Genomic DNA, 22236 nt, shown 5'->3' on the forward strand with positions numbered 1-22236 from the left:
AATAAGCGATGCTACAAAAAAAAATATTTATATTGAGGATTTGTTGAAAATATTAAATATTTAGGTATGATATTCTTCATTTATTTTTCAAATTTACATGCAAAAGTAAAAATATGTTTGATAGGAAGCGATCGCCAAATACGACCAAATCGATTCACGTATGATTCGCACCCGCTATCGGCCAATGAAAGTGCTCAAAGACCATTTATCTGGTGTCGAAGAGGAGGATCCTACATTTATTGACGATTCCCATATGTATTATAGAGGTATTGTTGAAGTTCATGAATGTTTCAGTGTAATTTATAGTTACATTTATCTCTTGTGCTGCGTTTTATTAAATAATAAAGCCGATTTGCTCCTGTACTCTATGAAAACTTTAAGGATAATTAAAACGTATTCGGTTTTGTCGTACATACAGTTTCAATTATATAAATGTAATGAGTTTTTTTTTCAGGTTCGACTTAAGGCTTAAGTACATTCTCCTGTTTTTTAGACAAACACATATTTTTTTTCTAAACAACACTGCACTAGTTACTTACTTCCCTGTAACTTTTTATTCCAGATGAAAACAACATAAAGCGCAGGAAGTTTACAACTGATTATTTAGAGCTCTATAAGGTTACGTGTAATGTGACTACTGTTGATTCACCCCGACTTTGTCTCAGAGCGAGTTTCCCCTGGATATTGGAACCTAATACCGATTTTGTGAGCACGTTATATATTTTACTTATTTGTATTTCTGTAAAGATCTATCTTAGATATATGTATAAGGGTTGATTTAACAATGCGTAAACGACAATTACTATCGAAGCTATTATCGAAGTAATGAGTCTTGTTTTTATTTTCGCCCTCTTTAAATTTTGAAAACAAGTAGGTATTATTGTTAGGAATATAAGCTATAGGTATTGGTAATAATATCGCGATCGGTATCTTTAATACGAGGATTATTATTAGAGGACTAGAAATCCTTATTATATGGGTCAGTTTTATCCCTAAGCTTTGTTGATTTTACAAATATATACAACAAGTCTCATACCTAATACTCATGTACAATTTAACACATTCAGACGCACATGTTCGACGTGGCGCATTTCGTCATGGTACTGTACGTGTGCTTTATGTCGCCTCACTTCGCCTTGGACTCGGTGCAACACGACTGGGAGAGGGTGTTGAGCACAATCGTGATTGCCGGATTGTTGCTCAACATCTATGTGCAACTGACGACCGCTATTGTTGAGAAAGTATGTATGAAAATATGATGTAGGTACAGAGAGATGTTATGCGAAAAATTCTGAATAAATAAATTGTGGCAATAAGATAAGATGGATATATTTTTAATCTTTCTATTACTTACTGACCAAATTTTTGTGGCATTGTAGCCTACATATGCAATTTACAAAAAAGGCTTCTTAAAATTTTATTGTGTAACTGAACGCACATTTCATCATTAAAACTAAGAGCTTCAAAAAAACAGTTTTTGTACAAAAAATATTAATCTAGCTTTGTACCTACTAAATATGATATTTCAAATGCACTCTATTTCGTGAGCTGAAACGTTGTACGCAACGAATCCAGAATGCTTCCACGAAACAAATACGTTCATGAAAGTTTAAATTTTTCATCATACCGGTATATTTTACGATTAAGGTTTTAATATTCATTTTCCAAGTTTATACAGTAGATAAAATATAAAATGGACTTAATTTACTTGCAGAACGTGAGAAAGGAAACCGTGAAAGAGATAGCTGAAGAAAAAATGGCCAGTGTCGGGTTTTATCTTGACGTATTATCAGTATTTCCGATATATATTTTTACGGACACCCTCGACCCGGGCGGAGAGACGATAATGAGTCAATTAGCTGTTATATTCCCTGTTTTGCAAGTTTGGCACGTGTGGGACTATATGACCAAATGGGGGAAGAAGTTTAATAGCAATGCTAAGGTATAAAAACAGTTGGGATATTAGCCTAGTAGATTTTTTGGATGATCGTGTCTCACAAGTACTGTATTATAGCCATGTGGTTTATTAACATAGTCTAGGTAGAATATTGTTAGGTACTGATTGATGAATCATATCATATGAAATTCATCCACTGTGCCAACTGAAAAAAAAGCCAACTTAGTTTGAAAAAAAGCAGCTTTAGGCTTAACCTATTGAGCCCCCAGCGGCCCGATCGGTCCACGACACTATAGATTTTCTATTATGTCTGTGATTCCGGGGGCTGAGTTATTAAAAAAGGCTTAGTTCAAATTATGCAGATAAATCACTTGAAAAGATTAAGACTCGTTAAAATTCTCAATTATCTGAATATCGAACAATAAGAGTTCATCGTTGAAATGTTCATTTCAGTTCCTTTGCTTGATGAAGTACTTTTTATTGTTTATTATATTTTGCTACTGGTCTGGATGTTTGTTGTATTTGACAGCTTGCCCGAGGAAATTATGTAATGAGGTAATTAAATAAACGTATTTTTCTAATTCGAAGATATAGTTTTGAAGAGAGAATCTAATATATAAAAATCAATGCCACTTTTCGTTGTAATTCCATAACTCGAGAACGGCTGAACCGATTTCGATAATTCTTTTTTTATTATATTCCTTGAAGTACGAGGATGGTTCTTATGTAGAGAAAACGTTAATATGTACCACGGGCGAAGCCGGGGCGGACCGCTAGTATTCCTATATTATATAAGTCAACAGACTTAAAAAGAAGGATGTTCTCAATTATATTTTGTATTTATTTTTATAAGAATTATGATTATAGAAAAAAATTCTAATGTTTTGTTTATTTTTACGAACTTTCATTATAATATATACGTTTACCATAACTTACAGAAGTCTTGGTTATCCCAATTAATATATTGGGAGACAAAAGTTTTTGTCACTATCAATGCAAAACATGAAAAGCCAATGGTGACGTCACTATCGTTTGGTACTTCAGTTTTCACTGGAAATGGAATGTCAGATATTGCCCCCGGAATCGGAGATGTGTTGTTGGTATATGTTTGATCATGTATTTTTTTTAACATAAGTTAAATAAACAAATGTGCATCTAAACCGAACTTTTGATTAAATGCTCTAATGTACTTGATTTACTCCACTAATAAATGATATAATTTTAAAAATAGATCTTTAATGCTAAATGACGATACTTTAACAACGGACACTGTTATTTTTTATGTATCCATAGATATTTTATTATAAAACATAAATGGCTAAATGGAAACTTATCAGTCCCACTTTCATGCATTTTACAGACATACTGTACATGCAATACTAACAAGTGATAGTGATACTTTAAACTCCAATTAAAATAAACTAAATATCACATTTCTAGCTTGTCATCCAGTAATGAGTTCATTTGCAGGTTGTTCTACTGTTGGTGTTAGGGGTGTACTTAAGTTGTTTCTACGTGGCAAACGTGTGTAGTGTCTTCTTACTGGGGACCCAGAGGAAATTGAAATTTAAGGTATGTGCTGAACGGTTTGTAAAATGTTCCCGCTTCCTACAAAGAATGTCGACACGGAAATTATATGGGTTACGTAGCTGTGACTTATTTTCAAATTATAATAATGTTATTTCAAGTTTTTATAATAGGTATCATATTCTTAAAAATGTATGTTAATTCGTGAAACTCAGTTAAATGATCTTCCCTTTTTAAATTATTAGTAACAAATTGATTACAATTTACAGACATACCTATATTATATAAAATGCGGCATACTTTTATAAATTAACATAATTACTACCTACTTTGTTGCAAACACATGATTTAATTAAGGGCCGATTTTTCAATGCTTGGATAAACCTTATTCGTCGAATAATATATAAAACTACCATTTTAAAAACGTATTCTAATTGCCCGTATTTGACAGTTTACGTGACATTTTAATATTATCGTGTAATACTTTATTGGACGGATAAGTTTTATCCTTGGTTTTATCCAAGCATTGAAAAATCGGCCCTAATAAGAATAGAAATAATGAGGCATATATTTCAAACCATACCTGTGCAATGGCAGCCATGTAGTATTTCCACATCCCATTCTTCATACATCGACACAAATAGCATCGGTCGACATATAATATTTATTCATATTTAAGTATTTCGATGCACCACTAAAATTTTTCACATTATTATTTACAGTTTTAGAAATTGTTTATTTTGTTTACTTACACAATACTTACACATTATCATGATATTCCTGTTGTTAAAAAAAAACATAGGGCAGTAGGTTTTTAAATATGGAACTTATTCAAATTTTAAAAATATATAAAAAATGATTTTACGTATATGGATTGCTTGCATTCTTATTTTATAGATTAATTATTATTAAATTTTAATTTTAATTCTAACAGTTTCAACGTGTATTATTAATATTTTTTTGTGATGGCTGATTTAGAAATCAATGGACGTGCATGCTGTATTATATCTAGATATTTTTTTTATATTGTAAGAATGTTACTATTAGCAAATTATATTGTTGTCAACAGGATTCTATGAGGGAATTATTTTATTTTCTCTCTGTAAATCATGTCAGTGGAAAAATCAAGTCACGAGTAAAAAAATTCTTCTGTGTGCAATGGTATGTACCTTTTTTGGCAATTAATAAAAATTTTAAGTCAATAATTAAATAAGCGAAATTTTCTAATGCATGTTATTTTATTTATATTTAAAAAACATAATTATATGAAACAGGTACTACAATAGCGCTGTAACTAGTCAAGAAATATTTAAAGATATGTCAAGCAATATTCAACAAGAAATTTCAGCCATAGAAATGATGGATACGTTGCTTTGTTGTCCTTTGTTTCAGGTAAAATTAATTAACGTTGCTATAAATTAAAGTTTTAAATTTGTTAATTATTAAAATATTCAGCTCTTAGAGTATGTATAAAAAACAGTTTATTAGAATAATATAGTATGTTTTACTTATCTGTGGCATTAGTTAACGCACGTTGCCATAGCCTGTGGATTAAAAAAAAAAAGTTTTGTTATGGCGCGAACTTAGGTAATACAGTTTTTTTAATCGTTGCGTTAATGTTTTTATAATATTCAGAAAATTTTTTTTTTTTTTTTTTTTTTATGCTATAGGATAGCAACCGAGCAGACGCGTCGCCTGGTGTTAAGCGATACACGCCGCCCATAAGCATCCACTCCACTGGGAAGTGGATGTGTTGCTATCCTCAAAGGGATTTGGAAGGATTTAGAGAGAAGGGGCGAGGATGGGAGGGAATGAGGATAGGGAAGGAGAGGATGGGTAGGGGATGGGAAGGAATGTGGGCCTCCGGACCCCTCACTCACCGTACGGAACGCGACAGTAAACTGTCACTATGGCGCCGATATAGCGAAATTTAGCATTTGTGTTGTAACTTTTCGTATTTGGTTAGAAGTGAGAATATTATTACTAAATAAAAAAATTAAAATAACAATATTGATATTAGGATTGCAGTCGTGATTTTTTACAAACTGTTGTGGCAAATACTAAAATAATTGTACTACCCGATAACGAAATAGTACAACATGCTGGTGATATTGGAAGGGATATGTACATAATACAGAAGGTAAATATTTAAACATCTCAACTAAGTTGCATTACATTTTTATGGGCAGTAAAATAATTATTGTGATCGTTTATTTTTTGCGTGGTCTGTTGTTTAAAATAATATGAAACATTCTGAAAGGACGGTAGTTATTTTAATTTATAGAGTAAGGCTTAAAGGAGATTGCCCAAGTGACTATGGCACTTGGTATCGCAATCAAACTTATTGTGTCAAGATGAAATATAGCTCAATTTAAAGCTTGATGTTAGTACTTTTAGAAACGATTAAAGTTTTTATATAAATAAGCCGCAGTTCGCGACAATAAAAATAAAACAATAGTTTTATTCAACACTTCAAAAAAATACTTTATCGAGTTTAAACTAACGATGAACGTTAAGTTTTACATTTATTATATAGGTAATATTTTAATTTACAAGACAAATGTGAAAAGTAAATCGTATAAACATTACCTATTTCAAAAAAAATTACGTCGAACATTGCGTCGAACACATTCATTCAAGATTCATTTCAAATAGAAACTATGACATAAGACGCAGGACGCTTGCAAGAGTGATAGATATATGTGTCAAAACAAAAACTTTTACTTTTATTTCTATTTATTTGGTATAATTACGACTTAATAGTGATAAATATGATCATTATAAATACAAATAGGAATTAACAATATCACGAACACGTGACACAATTAGTATTTTACCGATTCCATACGTGGTCATACATGTTTCAAAACACAAACTTTTAATATTATTTCTATTTATTCGGTATAATTAAGACTTAATAGTGATACATATGATCATTATAAATACAAATAGGAATTAACAATATCACGAATACGTGGCACAACTCAAATTTTACCGATACCACCCGTGGTCATTCTCCTTTGGATTCTGAACAATAGTAAAATTTACGTGCCTACATAAAAATCATTTATAAATTTTATCAACTATAGGTACCAAATAATTAAAGGTACTTAGTGCTATGTTGATACTCAAAACCACACTGAAATAGCAAAATACCATTAATTTTAATATTTGTTGTTTATTTTACAGGGTTATTGTAACAAACTCAATAACATGGGAAAAGTTGTGTCATCAGTTCATCCGGGGGACTTCTTCGGCAGCACTGAAATGTTATATGGACTTCCTAAAGTATGAGATATTCACATTAAAAATAATAATTTATAATATTTACTATAATGAGTCTAAACACATAAAATGTGAAATAAGATTACTAAAATTGAAACCATACCTTAATTTAAGTAGTTAGTATCTTGTTGATCATTCATTGCAACATTGGAACTCCTTTACCGATTATTCTCCTATTCCTTTCCTACATTCAGTACTACAAACATTCGCTTACACTCGCATAAACACTAAAAACCGCACAAGGAAGGACGCAATGAATCAACTCTAATAACAGCATAGCAGCAATACCGCGAACTAATTCCAGGTATACACCGTGCTGACAACGACAAATTGCATATTACTGCATTTGGAGTACACTGCCCTGGTACAATGCTGGAGCACCTTTCCCGACATCACTCACGCTATTATCGCGGTATGATTCATGCATTTAATATGCTGCCGCGGAAATGAAACTGTTCACTGATATGTGCAGATTAAACTGGGTTTAGTTTGACTGGTTTTGTAGCCTGTAGGTGTGTTTGTTTAGGTAGAATGCAGTTTTGATGTTTGAATAGTAAATAATATGCTTGACTGACTGCTTGGGTATGAAACCCTAATCAATTCTATTATCAGGACCAATACACTAATCCTCCGAACTGGAGGAAAAAATTGCTGATATATCTACTTTTAAATCAGATAAAATTTACATTTTTTACTACGCCAATGTAATACAAGTTCAAATAAACAGATTAATGAAAGGAAACACCTCAACTATTGTTCAAAATATGTCTTTCCCACATATCTTTAGCATAACTATTCCCCTTATCTATAGAAGTTTCCAGCGTTTTACCATTTTCCAAGCGCAAACGTGCTATCCAATAATCCCAGCATAGAATATTCAATAGTCATGCAGCATACACGTAATCCACTCATTGTAAGTGTAAGTGCTTGGAAAATTATTAATGTTTCCATTCGCTAGACTCTTGAAGACGACGAGATACGCCGACAGGCGTCGCAGTTTGAGGACGCTAAGCTCCTAGTCGGCAGAATAGACGCTAAAACTAATAGAATAGCGGTGAATATCGTTTTTGTTATGTTATTATTAGATTAAAAATATTGGATTTTTAATATTTAGTTTCATATCATCCAAAAGCTGTTTATAAATGTTTTTTTTTTAAGAATAGGAAAAAATTTGATCACAAGGCGAAGCTGCGTTGTTTTTTGCCAATCCGGGGCAACGCTTAGCGTCTTGGTCACCTGTGATCCCGCCTAAGCAATCGAGTTTCATCTATATTTTCATTTTGTTCATGTGACTACTTTGATTTACTGAACTATATAATAGCGATCAGTTACATAAGCACCGCATATTTATTGCTATTACTGTCCTTGTATATTTTATATAAAGAATTATATAATATTATGTTAGCTGGGTACAATTCCCGATCACCCGAAAAATAACTCGGTCTAACAGGACACAGAAGTCTGATCACTTACTTGTCCGTAAAGAAAGTCTATCAGTGAAACAGATGTATAATGCATACTAGCGGACGTGGGAATTCATACACACACTATTTTATTTTGATTTTATTCTATTTTTATTCCATCTTTGTTATAAACCTCGTAACTTGGCATACATGTCGTGCACTTTGTGCTGAATTGTAAAGGAATAAAATGTAATACATGTTACATTTCAGCAAGAAATAAAGGAAAGTTTCGTTATATTGAGTGGTCGGAGAGAAAAGCTACAGTACGTAGAAGCCTTTGAAAACTTGGGAATTATGAAGTGAGTTGTGTTAACGCTAGTTAAGATTCGGTTTCATAAAGTTCAATTTATATTTTATAAAAGTAAAGTATTGGTAGCATACAAGACCATATTTTTTACAGCTTTGTTAACAGGTTGTTGTTTTCAGTTATAATAAAACTTTAAAATAATATTAACCACTAGCTGTGCTCTGCGGTTTCACCATTGCTCCGCTGCTGTAGGTCTCAGCGTGATGATAACTCCTCGATAAATGGGTTATCTAACACCGAAAGAATTTCTCAAATCGGACCAGTTTTTTCTGTGATTAGCGCGTTCAAACAAACAAACAAACTCACTCAAGAAAAAAAAAGCTCTTCAGCTTTATAATCTTAATATATATAAATCTCGTGTCACAATGTTTGTCCTCAATGGACTCTTAAACCACATAACCGATTATAATAAAATTCGCACACCATGTGCAGTTCGATCCAAATTGAGAGATAGGATAGTTTAAATCTCAAATCGTTTTAGAGAAAGCGGGCGAAGCCGCGGGCGGTAAGCTAGTATTAGTATAGATTAATATTTTTCTTCACTTGTGTGCCAACAAGAAGGTATATAAAAAATAGACAGACCAACAAAAAGCTTATTATGACAGTATAAGAGTTACACATGCGGAAAAAAATCTTTTATTAAAAACTTAATATTACACAAGCGATGTCTACGACGTTTCATGTTTGGTAATCATGTTCAATTTCCCATCTTTCAGTATCGATTTGAGATCAATCTCTATACACGTAATTGAAACTAATCCCGACATTGTATTTCAATATATATTGTATATTTTAGATACATTCGTTACATATTTGTGCCTGGTACGATTACGCCTCATGGATTATTTTTAAAAGGATGGTGTGCGTTGCGCTTTTTGATTGCCATACATTATGCACTGATGATCCCGTATAATATTGCTGTGAGTGCATATTCATATTTATAACCTATTCCGATTTGTAATATTTGTATGATTTAGGTCAATAAACTCTGTGGTATTTCATTTAATCGTCACAACTTTTGTGTTATTTATTACTTTAGGAACATTTTCAAGAGTATAATTTTTAAACTGCTCCTATAGTTTAGGTTTTTGTCATTTTGAATGTAGCGGAGAAAATAATTTCATTATTTTTTTAACTAATTGAATAACAATAACCAAATAGAGATTTTCATTAAACAGCGCTACCAAAGCTTAGCCTAGTTGAATAAATTAATCTTTCAATATCTAGAACTTGTTAAGTTTCTAAATTGAAGTAAAAGTTATCAGTCGACGCCGTAATTTCCAAATTTCAATCACCATCAATTTAAAATTTGTCTTGTGGTAATTATTAGATATTAGGTAAATATTAGACTATTTAGGAATAGATTAAATTTATTTCAGACGAAACAAAATAAATTCGGTGGTGGTTACAACTGGATGGACATATTTCTTTACTTGGATATTATTGTAATGTCTTATGTGGCATACTATAATGAAAAATCGTTATTAGTAACCCATCCTCTCCTCACTGTTTCTCGATATTTAAAACATGCGTTCATATTGGATATTTTGAGCGTATTTCCTTTTGAAGAATTGGTTTGTATAGAGTTGATTTATAATTATTGATTTTGAAGTTTATATTCAAGGTTTCACTTTGTACAATGTTTTTGATACTTTTAATTATATTAGCTCTAAAGTTTCAAACTCAAACTCAAACTCAAACATTTATTTATTCAATTAGACTTCTTCGAGAAGCACTTTTGAAACGTCAATACATATTTTTAACATTTACCACCGATTCGGAAAGCAGTATCTATGGAGAAGAATCGGCAAGAAACTCCATAGTTGCTCTTTTAAATCATTTCAGTATTACAATTTAATTTTACAAAATATGTAAGTAACTGTACGTATATATCATAATATGCCAAAGAACTGTCCTGTGGTTTTTACGCGACAACCCTCCATGGGTTTTTATCTTCCATATATTCCTTAATGCTGTAATAGGCTCTCTGAACTAATACGTTTTTTACATAATTTTTAAATTTAGCACTACTAAACTCTTTAATACTATGAGGAATTCTGTTGTAAAAAAGTATACCTTGGCCCATAAATGAATTTTTAACTTTAGCTAACCGGTAAAATGGCATTTCAATTTTATTTCGGTTCCTTGTGCCATAACGGTGTCTATCTCCTACTCTTGTGTGTAAGTCTGCGTTTTTGTGTACATATAAAATATTATTAAATATATACTGTGATGGTACTGTGAGGATACCAGTATTCTTAAAGAGATCTCTTAGTGAGTCCCTAGCACGTAAATTATATATAGAGCGTATGGCTCTTTTCTGTAATATAAATATAGTTTCTATATCTGCAGCCCTGCCCCATAGCAGAATTCCATAGGACATAATGCTATGAAAGTAGCTAAAATAAACCAATCTAGCCGTGTCTTCATCGGTGAGATGCCTTATTCTTCGAACTGCATATGCAGCTGAACTAAGCTTAGCAGCGGTGGTGGCAACATGGGCCCCCCATTGTAGCTTCTCATCTAGTGTCAAACCAAGAAAAACAGTAGAATCCACAGGGTATAATACCTCCCCGTTTAAAATAATATCCCTTTTCACCTTTTTTACATTTTGAAGGATAAATTCAACACAATTTGTTTTTTTTGCATTTAATAATAAATTATTAGCAGTGAACCATTTGGATATGCGTAAAAGAGCAGAGTTTACTTCGTCAACATTTGTGTCATGTCTATCCACATTAAATATTAATGAGGTATCATCTGCAAACAGTACTATTTCACACATATCCTGCAAATAATAAGGTAGGTCATTAATATATACTAAGAACAAAAACGGTCCTAAGATAGATCCCTGCGGAACACCTATGTTAATCGGCGCACCGCGAGATTTCTCTCCATTAACAACAACGGTTTGTACCCTGTTCTGAAGATATGAAGCTATGAGGTCCTGAGATAAACCTTTAATACCATAAAAATTTAGTTTCCGTAATAGAGTGGTATGTTCTACACAGTCAAAAGCCTTAGAAAGGTCGCAGAATATCCCCAAAGCATTCTTTGAATTTTCCCATGCTTTATATATATGTGACAAAAGAGCTATTCCAGCATCAGTGGTAGAGCGCCCCTTTGTGAAACCAAACTGTTTGGCGTGCAGTAAACCATTTGATACAAAATGACTACATAATTGGTTTAAAATTAATTTCTCGAAGACTTTGCTCAAAGTTGGTAAAATGGAAATTGGCCTATAGTTATTACAGTCTTCTTGGTCACCACTTTTAAATAAAGGAATAACTTTACTTAACTTTAATAAATCAGGGAATATACCACAGTCACAACATTGATTAAATATAAACGCTAAGTGGTTGGCAATGTTTTCTATAATATTATTTACTAGATTTACAGACATTCCCCAGAGATCACATGTTTTTTTTAAGTTTAATGTTTTAAAAGTTTTAACAATTTCCTCTGCAGTCACATGTCGCAATTCAAATAATACATTACACTCAGCAACATGGTCCCTCAAGTAGGACTCCGCAAGCGCTGATGACGAATTTAATTTTTCGGTAATACTAGCAGGGACACTACTAAAAAAATCTTCAAAAGCAAGCGCAACATCAGCACTTTTGTCAATGACCCTACCAGCATTAACTAGTTTTATGGTACTATTTGATTGGCTTTTGCCCATTTCACCATTAATAATTGCCCAAACCGTTTTAACTTTGTTATCAGAGTTGCGTATTTTATCTCTGACATACAAGCACTTGGCAGTGAAACAAACTTTTTTAAAAGTTTTTGAATAATTTCTAACATAACTAAGAAATGCCAAGTCTTTGTTATATTGCTTCATGCCATATAACTCATATAAAACGTTCCTGCATCTGTGTATACTAGGTGTTGCCCATTGGCTAAATGGTAAATCCTTGGTAATATTTAAAGATTTAACTTTAAAGATTTTTTCAAACTCATTATGAATTAAATTAAAAAGATTTGTAAACATTTCACAAGGATTAGTATGAAAGGATTGATCATTCAGGCCAGGCAATTTATTATTTATATTATCTCTAAATTTATGAATGCCTTTTTTAGTTATAGGCCTAACATTAATTCTTTTAAATGTAGGTATGCAATCCCATTCAAAAACTACTTTCTGGCCACAGTGATCCGAAGTCAGTGTATTGAGAATATTTTTTTCTAAAAAGTTAAAATCACAGTAAACATTATCAATACAAGTTGCAGAACTTGGTGTAATTCGTGTGGGTTCATCAAAAAGTTTATGTAAATTAAATGATTGAAATAAATTAACTATTCGTGTTGCCATTTGTGTGTGTGAAAGTAAATCAATATTAAAGTCTCCACATACTATAACCTTCTTTTCACTTCTGCTCAAACGCTTTAATATTTCTTCCATGACTGTCTCAAACATATTATAGTCACTGGAAGGAGGCCTATAAACGCAAACAATAATGTAACGCTCAAGTTCAACACAGGACAGTTCAATGGTGCGTTCTACAGAAAGGCTAACAATGTCAGTTCGTTCCTTGCATTTTAAACTATTGTGTACAAAAATAAGAGAACCTCCATGAATAGCGTTTGTCCTAAAGTATATACTTTTTAATTTATAATTATCAATATTTATTAACAACTGACATTGTTTAAGCCAATGTTCTGTTACACAAAATATTTTAATTCTATTATGATTTAAAAATAATTCTATTTCTAATAATTTGCTAGCTAAGCCTTGAATATTTTGATGCACAATAGAAAAAGACTGCTTAGCTGTTGTCTTATAAACTAGTTTAAATCTAGCTTAGGGCTAGATTGTCTGTCAACACTTAACCTAGGTTGATGTATATAATTACTACTACATAAAATTATAGTAGATCCAGGGTCTGATACTAAACATGTACCAGACTGGTTAATAATTTTATATGCTATTAACATAGCAAGTTCTCTCTTATATCTAAATGGCAGATACACTGTATTCTTTGTCAAACAAAAAGATTTTGTACAAGAATTTATGTCAAAATATATAAATGCATCACTATGATGATTTGTTAAATTATATAATTTCAAGTTAATATTATAGATAAATTTATATTGATTTTGTGTCAAACCAGGCAAATATGGTAAAGTACACAACATAAATTTGCATTTTGTCTCACTACTAATTTTTAACATTTTTTTAAATCCTATATCAATGTCATGATTTTTTAATTTAAAACTATCTCCATATAATATAATAACAATACTATTTTCATTAAAAGTAAAATTATCTAATGAATTCATGATATATGTAAATGAACTATTAGGAGTACAAAAATTAGTTACTTTATGCCCCAAATTGTTAAGCAAAGCGCCAAATCCCTGACCAATATTGTCTGACAACACAATAATTTCCTGCGTGGAAAGATGTTTAGTTTTAGTAGATGGAATTGTTGCCGTTGATTGAATACTATGTATATCAGTGCAGTCAATTAGCTTATGGGGCGACTGTTGCTTATTGTCACTTATGGAACACTTACATACATAGTTATTGGTTAGAGACTCGAAACGATCCATATTTTCATTACTTAACTTAATTAGGTAATCTGCCTCTTTTATGTGTTCATTAATTTGTAACTGGGCAGCAGAATATTGTTGGTTGAGGTCATGTAATGCATCATTTAATGAGTCTATTTTCTCCTTAAGTTCAGTTGTTTCCACTTCATATATCATTTTATAATGTTCTATGTCCCTATGATATCTATCTAACTCTTTCACAAGACTGTTATTTTTATTTTGTAATTGTACTACATTTTTCCATGAAAATCTATTTCTAATAATTGATTTTGTACGTTTTATAAACTTACTTAATCTAAGATATTTTTTCAATTTGTTGTGTGAATTGAACTTAATGTTTCTACTGTTTTCAAAACCACTTAACTGTCCACATTCAACCAGTTCACCATAAATTATTTATATAAATTAATATTTTCAGCTGAGAATAATAAATGACCACTCGGATCTTGATCTATATCGTCTAAATAGAATGTTATTGGTAAGTTAATTTACTAGGTACTTGTATGTGTATTATTTGATGATTCTTTATTGATAATATATTTTCATGTAGCACGAGTTATTAGTACCTCGTATGCTATAGACAACTAAGTGCAAAAATTTACCGACATTAATCGTCATATATTTTTTAAAACCTACATCGTATAGTACCTATACAAAATTCCCACGGTAAATATGCTATTATTTCAACGTTCATATTTTATGGTACCTACTGTGGTAAAACCCAGGTGCAAGCCAATCCAATTTATTTCCCGTGCATCCAGAATTTTTAAAATACCCGCTTTAGTCGCAAATTACTGCGATATCTCGACTTATATTTTGGGACTGAGATAAAAATTTGGCCAGACTAAGTACAGATGAATGATAAAAGTTTTTGTTTGGTGGTTAAGTGATATGACGGAAAAAATATACTAAAATTATATAGTTTAATATTGCACTAGAATGTTCCATAGATGCCCAATGACCGGTTCACAAATGTTTTTCTGAGTGAAAGCTTTCCGATCTTCAAAATATGTTTACATTTCAATAGATTTAATTTTGTATTTTAGGCTTGAAGTTTTGAACTTAGATCCTTAAAACAATCTTTACTGTAATAACTGCTTATAATAAGATAAATGTAGCTTTACATAGTTCAGATAATGTTGAAAATTGGTTTTCTCTATTTATTTCCCTATATAATATAATATTATTGTTCAGCTTCAATGAATTTAATTCTATCCACATCGCACTTGATTATTTTTTAACAGATTTTAGTTATTGTAACACTTAAAAATAAAATGAATTCTATTACAGGTAACGCGAATAACCAGCACATTTTCGTATTGGGAAAGCGATATAATGCGTGTAAATCAGGTCGTAGTTTTGCTAAAGTTCCTACCTTTAGTGATAACAATAGTTAACTTTGCGACCTCATTCGTCTTTATGAATTCCTGTGTGACCTACAGGGATAAGAAGTCTTATTATATTCTAGTCAATTGTTCCAAAGTCTTTCTGCTTTCACAAAATTCTAATAATGAAATAAGATGTAAGTATTTTTACTTTATGAGATATTTTAATATGTGATCCAAATAGTATCTACATTTTTATGTTTACAAAATTGAATAAAATATTATCGATACATATTACTATTAATTACATTAATTTGTTTCAGACGCAATAGCAGAATACATACGAATATTTTATTGGGTATTCGAAGTGTTTGTCGGTAAATTAATTGTTAGAAATAATTAAAATAGGTTGAAAGTAGGTCATAGAAACTCTATAAATAAATGTAAATGCGTAATTGTGTGGGGTTATAATAAACATGTATTTGTATGATTAATTAAGTAGGTAAATTAGAGATTAGAATTAATTATTTTATTTCTTTATTTATTCATGCTTCATTGTTCTGAACCATTACCAATTCTGAGCTTGAACTTGGTATGAAGAAATTTCGACATATTATATTTTTACAAACAAACATACAAATTTGCTCTTCTTTATAGGGTGCGGCTGTACACCAGTAGTAGTTGCAAATACAGTAGATGTGTTACTCACAATGTTGTTACAATTAGCTGGAGTCCTTTACTTTGCGTTCATGTTTGGACACATTGCTTCCACAAGATCGGCGGCTGTACACGCTCTACTCGAACATAATGTTAGATTTTATTATAAACTAGCTAATATCATAATTTCGTAGATACTATTTGAGATAGATTATAACTATCGTTGCCTTGTAGACTCGTCTTAGCGAAAGTTTGTCATTAAAATTTTCAAAACTTACACCAGTTTAAAGACATGCAGTACGACTAATAGACCAAATCTACTTTCTAGAAATTTCAAAATAAAATTGTAGGGTTAAATTATTACAATATGCTGAAAAGAGTGCAAAATTTCTTCAAAGTATTTTTCGAATCAGCATTAAAAACTATGCGGAAAAATAAGACAATATTTCATGAGGTTTTCGCAACAAACAAGCGCATAAAGCACTACGGAAAATATATTCTGAATATACTTACGATCTACAGAAAAAATTAATAGAAAAATTTAATAACGTTCACGTCATATTACCATCAATTAGTATACTCGCTCTAGTCGACCCGTAAAATATAACGCAACATTGATTTTTTAATGGACGCTAAAAATAAAATTAAAATACATTAGAGCTACTCTATAAAGTACTTTAAAACGTTTTGAAAAATATTTGTTTTTATTAAAAGTATCGTGGGTGGGTGTTGTCAACTGAACATGGGTTTAATATTAGAGTCGAGATCAAAAGCGAGACGTTCATGCTATCATAAATGATAAATAAATCTCTATTCGTCTGAGGGCGGATATTAAAAAGGCTTGAGATACACATGACAGATACAAGGGATAAAAATAAATACGTATGTTGCAAGCGCGTGTTTCAATATGTCCGCAACCGAGGGGTGATATGATTATATTAAATTATAGAGTTGTTTTATAAAACAATAGTATCTATAGAGTGAATTTATGAATGTAGGAGATATTTTTGAAAATCCTAGAGTAGTATGTAGATTTTTTTAGATGTATATTTCTTACTTTTTGTGGGATATATAAAAGTATAAAAAAAATTCTTCAATTTCTTTCAATAATCGACTTTACAAAAATATATCAACAGAAAAGATGTAGGTCAGTAGAGTTGTAATTAACTGAAAAAAATTAAAGCTTAATAATCACATTAAACTATTAACGACCTTTGCCACAAAACAACCTACCGATACAATTTAACTTTGCAAAACATTATTAAGTTTTAATATTCTCCAGCATGGCAAGATAAAAAATATAGGCAACGAAACTTTCGTCATTAAAAACGTTACGCCGGTACAACAATAATTATAGTTACTTTTAATGAGCTCAGTTCTCGTTGCTTTTAGGAAAATACGAGGGATTTAGAGAACTTTTTGTATCAAGAGAATGTGGATCCCATACTGACTGTGAAAACGTTGAAGTATTTCGAATATGTATGGAAGAGGACGCACGGGAGCAATCCACAGGTCGGGATTTGTATTTCTTTTGTATTGTTTTGCTGACGGTATATTTTTTTGCAAATTTATATTCCTGTCTGAATTTGGCATGAAATATCAATATCGATGTTATTCAGATGCTTTGATGTTGTAATTGTATGTTCCTATCACCTAGTATAGTATTAGGTTGATGTATTAGAATAGTATATTTAGATATTATTTGTAGTAGTAGTAAGATGTATTATGAATTAATTAATATGCCTTGTCAAATTGTTTAAGTACGATAAACCTGTTACCTTCTATATCCAAGAATATATTATATATCTATTGTTTAAAAACTTACTTAAATTTACTAAGGCCCGATTTTTCAATGCTTGAATAAAACTTATCTGTCCAATAAAGTGTTACACGATAATATTAAAATGGCACGTAAACTGTCAAATACGGACATTTAGAATACGTTTTTAAAATGGTAGTTTTATACATTATTCGACGAATAAGTTTTAACCAAGGATTGAAAAATCAGCCCTAAATTAAATTAGACCTAGGTCAATAGTACCATATCTATCACAATTACTCTTAACGCTCTATAAATAAGAACAAATTATTACCACAAGCAAAAAGGTCGGCCGCAATTGACTTTTTCATATATTTCTCCAAAGGCCACACGCAGAGGTTACATAACAAATGACGTTAATTACGCTGTGCGAAACCTTTTCTTATTTTCGTATGTATTGGCAGTAAAATTCGCCAATACCACCTGTGACTAAATTCAGTTGTATACTTAACTGAAAATTATCACAAAATATATTATAAATTGATTATAAACAAGAATTATTATTATGAAAAGAAAAAAAACTGGACTGCAAATTTATGTAGCCTATAAAAGCTCTCTACACAATTCTGATGATTACATCGACACCTGATAATTCAATATCCGTGCAGCGCTTTGGGTTGTATGGTCTATCAAAGAAATATACTTACACTCCAAAAACACAACCCTACTTTGTCAGTCGGGTAATAAAGCAATAACGTGTAACATCCAATAATTTTCGTATAAAATGAAACATAGGCACTTAACATACGTTGCAAAGATTAACGTCTATTTATAAAATCCACAAAGAATAAACGATTTTAGGAAATCTGTCGGGGTCTAAACTCGGCGTTGATGGAAGACACTCTAGTGTTCATGTACGAGAAAGCGCTCCGGGAGGTGCCGCTGTTCGGCAAAGTGGAGCGTTCCTTTATCAGAGTCATTACGCAACATCTCCACGAAATGTACTTCCTGAAGGGCGATACCGTGGTGCAGTGTAAAGATATACAGACGAACATTTATATCATTTACAGGGGAAAGGTAACATTTTATAAAATGTAAAATGTAAGGCAGGTTCTCTTTTACGTGTTTTGTAAAATAACATAAACCATGGATGATAATAATTTGCTAGAAATTCGTAGAATTCTCGTGACTTCTGACAAATTTTTCTTTTAACTTTGCGATTATAAATTAACAACACAAATATTAGAATTTAAGCAAACAACGTAATATCTTACGTAACGTCGAAAACAGCTAAAAATGCTGTTTTTGTGCTTTGAAAAAGTTGTATCTACATTTCAATGTAATCGGTGTAATTTGTTTCCTTTATTTCCTGCTAAATAAATTGCTATATTAATCTTTCTTTTAGGTTGATGTATTGAGCTCGTATAATGAAATGATTACGTGTATGGGTACCGGTGGCATGTTTGGCAATTTTACTGGAGTGAGTTAAAATTTGTACGGTTTTATAAGCTCTAATTTTGTACTTATTTTGTGTGTTTTTATCGTGTATCCTTATATTTATTTTCATTTCAATATGAAAAATTTACTTATAGCTAGAAGTTCTTTTTTCTGCTACTTACTATTTAGTATTTCAACTACCAAACAACTACGATATTTTTATTTTCACTTATTTTTACTGAGTCAAACATTTTTAATTCTGTACATCTTGTACAAGACTTATGGGTATCTCATCTCACTATAAGTTGATTCAAAGGAAGCATTTAACCTGCTTAACCTCTATTTCTATTTAAATTGTTATAAATTTTACTCTCTCCTTGTTGCCATAGCAACCGATGTCTAGTTCCGAAGTGGCTATTTACGCAAGTAGAAGTCTAGATTTGCTCGTAATACCCTCGCAGACGTTCTTCAACTTAGTGAAATATTATCCCAAAATACAAGCACCTTTACAAAAGGCGTTTGAAGTTTCCAAAGACTATATATTACCGATTTCCATGGACAATGAAGAAGATGAATCGTCTGGTAAATAAAAACAAGTTATTTTAAATAACTTCAGTTATGTTCTGTAACTTGTTTTAAAATATCTTCTGGAAAGTTTAATAGGCATATCAAAAATTGCAAAAAAGTATCGAAGCGAAAGTTTCATCATCATTCATCCGATGTTGATTAGTTTCCGAACTTTTTATTCCCGATAAAAGTATTTCTAAAAGAACCTGATTTAAAGTAGGTATATGCCGCATCATGACTAGACCAAATTTAATGTTGTAGTTATGTTTCCACCTGGATTAAAATTGTAATCGTAGAAATTATCAAATGTATAATTTTTTACGACAGAACTGACTAGCGTGACTTTTAAACATGTCGTTTCATTCATTTTATTGTATTCAGTATAATGTAATATTTCCAGAAGGTTCTGATTTTGACAATGCATCACAAGGAACAGGCTTTGATTCCAGAAGCGGATCTAGTAGATTTGACTTTGGTATGTTATTACCTCTTATCCTTAGCTCTTATCTATCAATTTCAACTTCAGGTTAATTTTCATAAATTAGTATTTATTCTCTTCCTTTGTAGTTATGATTGTATTATAATCTATAATACCGTTATTATCTCGTAAAAACTTTATTTTTTTGCGAGATAATAAACACTTTTTTACGTGTATTACTTCTGTGCCTATCAATTTATATTTTTAGAAAAATTGGCTTGTAGCAAATTTCAATTCGATTCATGGCAAAAGAGAGTTTTATAACGTTACACATTTCTCAATCATGGTTTGTAAATCTCCTATAACAGCTGGTCCCACATCAGTACGTAGTTCTCAATCTACGAGTAATGTGAGTCAGGCCAAGTCTGCGGCCAGCGTGCTGACTTACCAGAGTTACATGGACGTCAATAATTTGTTAAAACCAGGCTCTAGGCTATTTCAGGTAACGATTGTTATTATTTCTTTAGACATACATCTATTAACCTTTGCTCATATTTCGGCTGGTTACAGAGCTTGACCGACCGTCACTGCGTACCGTCGGTCCTGACGATACGCATCAACAATTGTATGACTATGACACTAATGCGCATGACAATACGCGTGCGTATGGTCGATCTAGCTATGAACGGTTTTATGAATTTCCATACATATGACAAGCGCGACTGACGTACGCACTGATGGTCGGTGAAGCTCTGCAACCGGCCTTCGTGCTATGGCAAACCAACATTTGCCAGGTCAACTAGTTTCTATGAAGAAACGTCTTTAATAATGTTTAGTCTATTATTATGGAGTATAGTTTGACAAGTCCTATTATAAGAATAGACCAAACCACACAGGTTCTTCCTGGAAACTTTCTTCAGTCATTAGTAAATAAAATTGGTTTCAGGGTTTTGGGTATTTGACTAGTATTATGGTAACATGCAACTACATTTTGACTTTATACGAAGTAACAACATTGAACGATTGTAACATTATATTTTGGTTACAATCCGTAAGCGACGTATTTTTCTATTTGAAGATATATTTAAGCATGCATCAGGTAATACCTATACAAAATATAATATAATATCTAACAGTTAATAACGTTTATAAAGTTACGTACACATAAGTTTTCTTTGAGGGAAATGAGTATTCTCTATTACCTTCTTATAATTAAAATAGATTCGCTTATCATCAGGTGATGCGTCTGCTTTGTTGCCTCCACTCTCATAAAAAATCCCAAAAAATTACTTACCTTAATTTTCAATGGAACTTAAATTCATCCTCTCAAGCAATCAACTGATAAAAAAAATAATTAAATACGCACTTTCAAATGTAAATGAATAACGCTAGGCACTCTGTCACAGGGGTATGTGAACAGACATGGCGAGCTGGTAATGAATTCGGTTAAATGCCGAAAGCGATATTACAAACATAAATTGTGGCTTTGGAGCGATCTGCTCGCTAACTTGCCGCTCGAATTGTTTGGCTTCTGTTTTCCGTGAGTCGTGCCAATTTTTTACATGCCTTTAATTTATTGTGTTTGAAAATCTATTTATGGTAAGCAACTTCAACTTAAGAGAGTATTAGACTAACATGTAACTTTTCAAACATTGAACCATTTTTTCTTTGGGGAAATTTCATTGGAATTTCAGTGGAAACAAAACAGTATTCCCTTGCAACTAGCAACGGATAAAGGACACTCTTTCCTCGTTTGCAATTGCTTGGCGACCGAAGCGAAACAAAATACGGATTTTTTTGAAATCCCAATGATTTTGCGGTATACGCCGAGCTTCAATTTTCCTGATTGACTTTTCTAAGTCTATGTTCGATGTAAAAATTTCTTAGTTTGATTTTTTTTTATTTAACTAGCTTTTTACCTGCGGCTTCGCCCACGTTTTCAAAGAAAAACCCGCATAGTTCTCTTTCATGTAGGATTTCCGGGATAAAACCTATCATATGTGTTAATCCAATCCATAACAAATGTGTGTGCCAAGTT

General features: G+C 31.7%; 1 protein-coding gene across 1 annotated transcript in view; it reads left to right on the forward strand.

Annotated features, from left to right (window-relative positions):
• LOC123695820 overlaps positions 1 to 22236 on the forward strand; it is a 29061-nt gene that overhangs the window by 3715 nt on the left and 3110 nt on the right. Inside the window, exons 5-31 of the mRNA XM_045641754.1 lie at positions 125 to 266; positions 563 to 705; positions 1715 to 1942; positions 2351 to 2452; positions 2836 to 2997; positions 3368 to 3469; positions 4494 to 4585; positions 4699 to 4816; positions 5445 to 5564; positions 6614 to 6712; positions 7014 to 7121; positions 7668 to 7763; positions 8383 to 8471; positions 9276 to 9399; positions 9859 to 10053; positions 14454 to 14513; positions 15326 to 15557; positions 15684 to 15737; positions 16018 to 16169; positions 17410 to 17529; positions 18638 to 18853; positions 19182 to 19256; positions 19603 to 19795; positions 20184 to 20255; positions 20567 to 20700; positions 21145 to 21297; positions 21605 to 21738. Of these exons, the coding sequence (XP_045497710.1) occupies positions 125 to 266; positions 563 to 705; positions 1715 to 1942; positions 2351 to 2452; positions 2836 to 2997; positions 3368 to 3469; positions 4494 to 4585; positions 4699 to 4816; positions 5445 to 5564; positions 6614 to 6712; positions 7014 to 7121; positions 7668 to 7763; positions 8383 to 8471; positions 9276 to 9399; positions 9859 to 10053; positions 14454 to 14513; positions 15326 to 15557; positions 15684 to 15737; positions 16018 to 16169; positions 17410 to 17529; positions 18638 to 18853; positions 19182 to 19256; positions 19603 to 19795; positions 20184 to 20255; positions 20567 to 20700; positions 21145 to 21297; positions 21605 to 21738 (3515 nt within the window). The remainder of the gene's footprint in view (positions 1 to 124; positions 267 to 562; positions 706 to 1714; positions 1943 to 2350; positions 2453 to 2835; positions 2998 to 3367; positions 3470 to 4493; positions 4586 to 4698; positions 4817 to 5444; positions 5565 to 6613; positions 6713 to 7013; positions 7122 to 7667; positions 7764 to 8382; positions 8472 to 9275; positions 9400 to 9858; positions 10054 to 14453; positions 14514 to 15325; positions 15558 to 15683; positions 15738 to 16017; positions 16170 to 17409; positions 17530 to 18637; positions 18854 to 19181; positions 19257 to 19602; positions 19796 to 20183; positions 20256 to 20566; positions 20701 to 21144; positions 21298 to 21604; positions 21739 to 22236) is intronic.

Source organism: Colias croceus, chromosome 11 (assembly GCF_905220415.1).
Source record: "Colias croceus chromosome 11, ilColCroc2.1".
In the NCBI taxonomy this organism is placed as follows: Eukaryota; Metazoa; Arthropoda; class Insecta; order Lepidoptera; family Pieridae; genus Colias; species Colias croceus.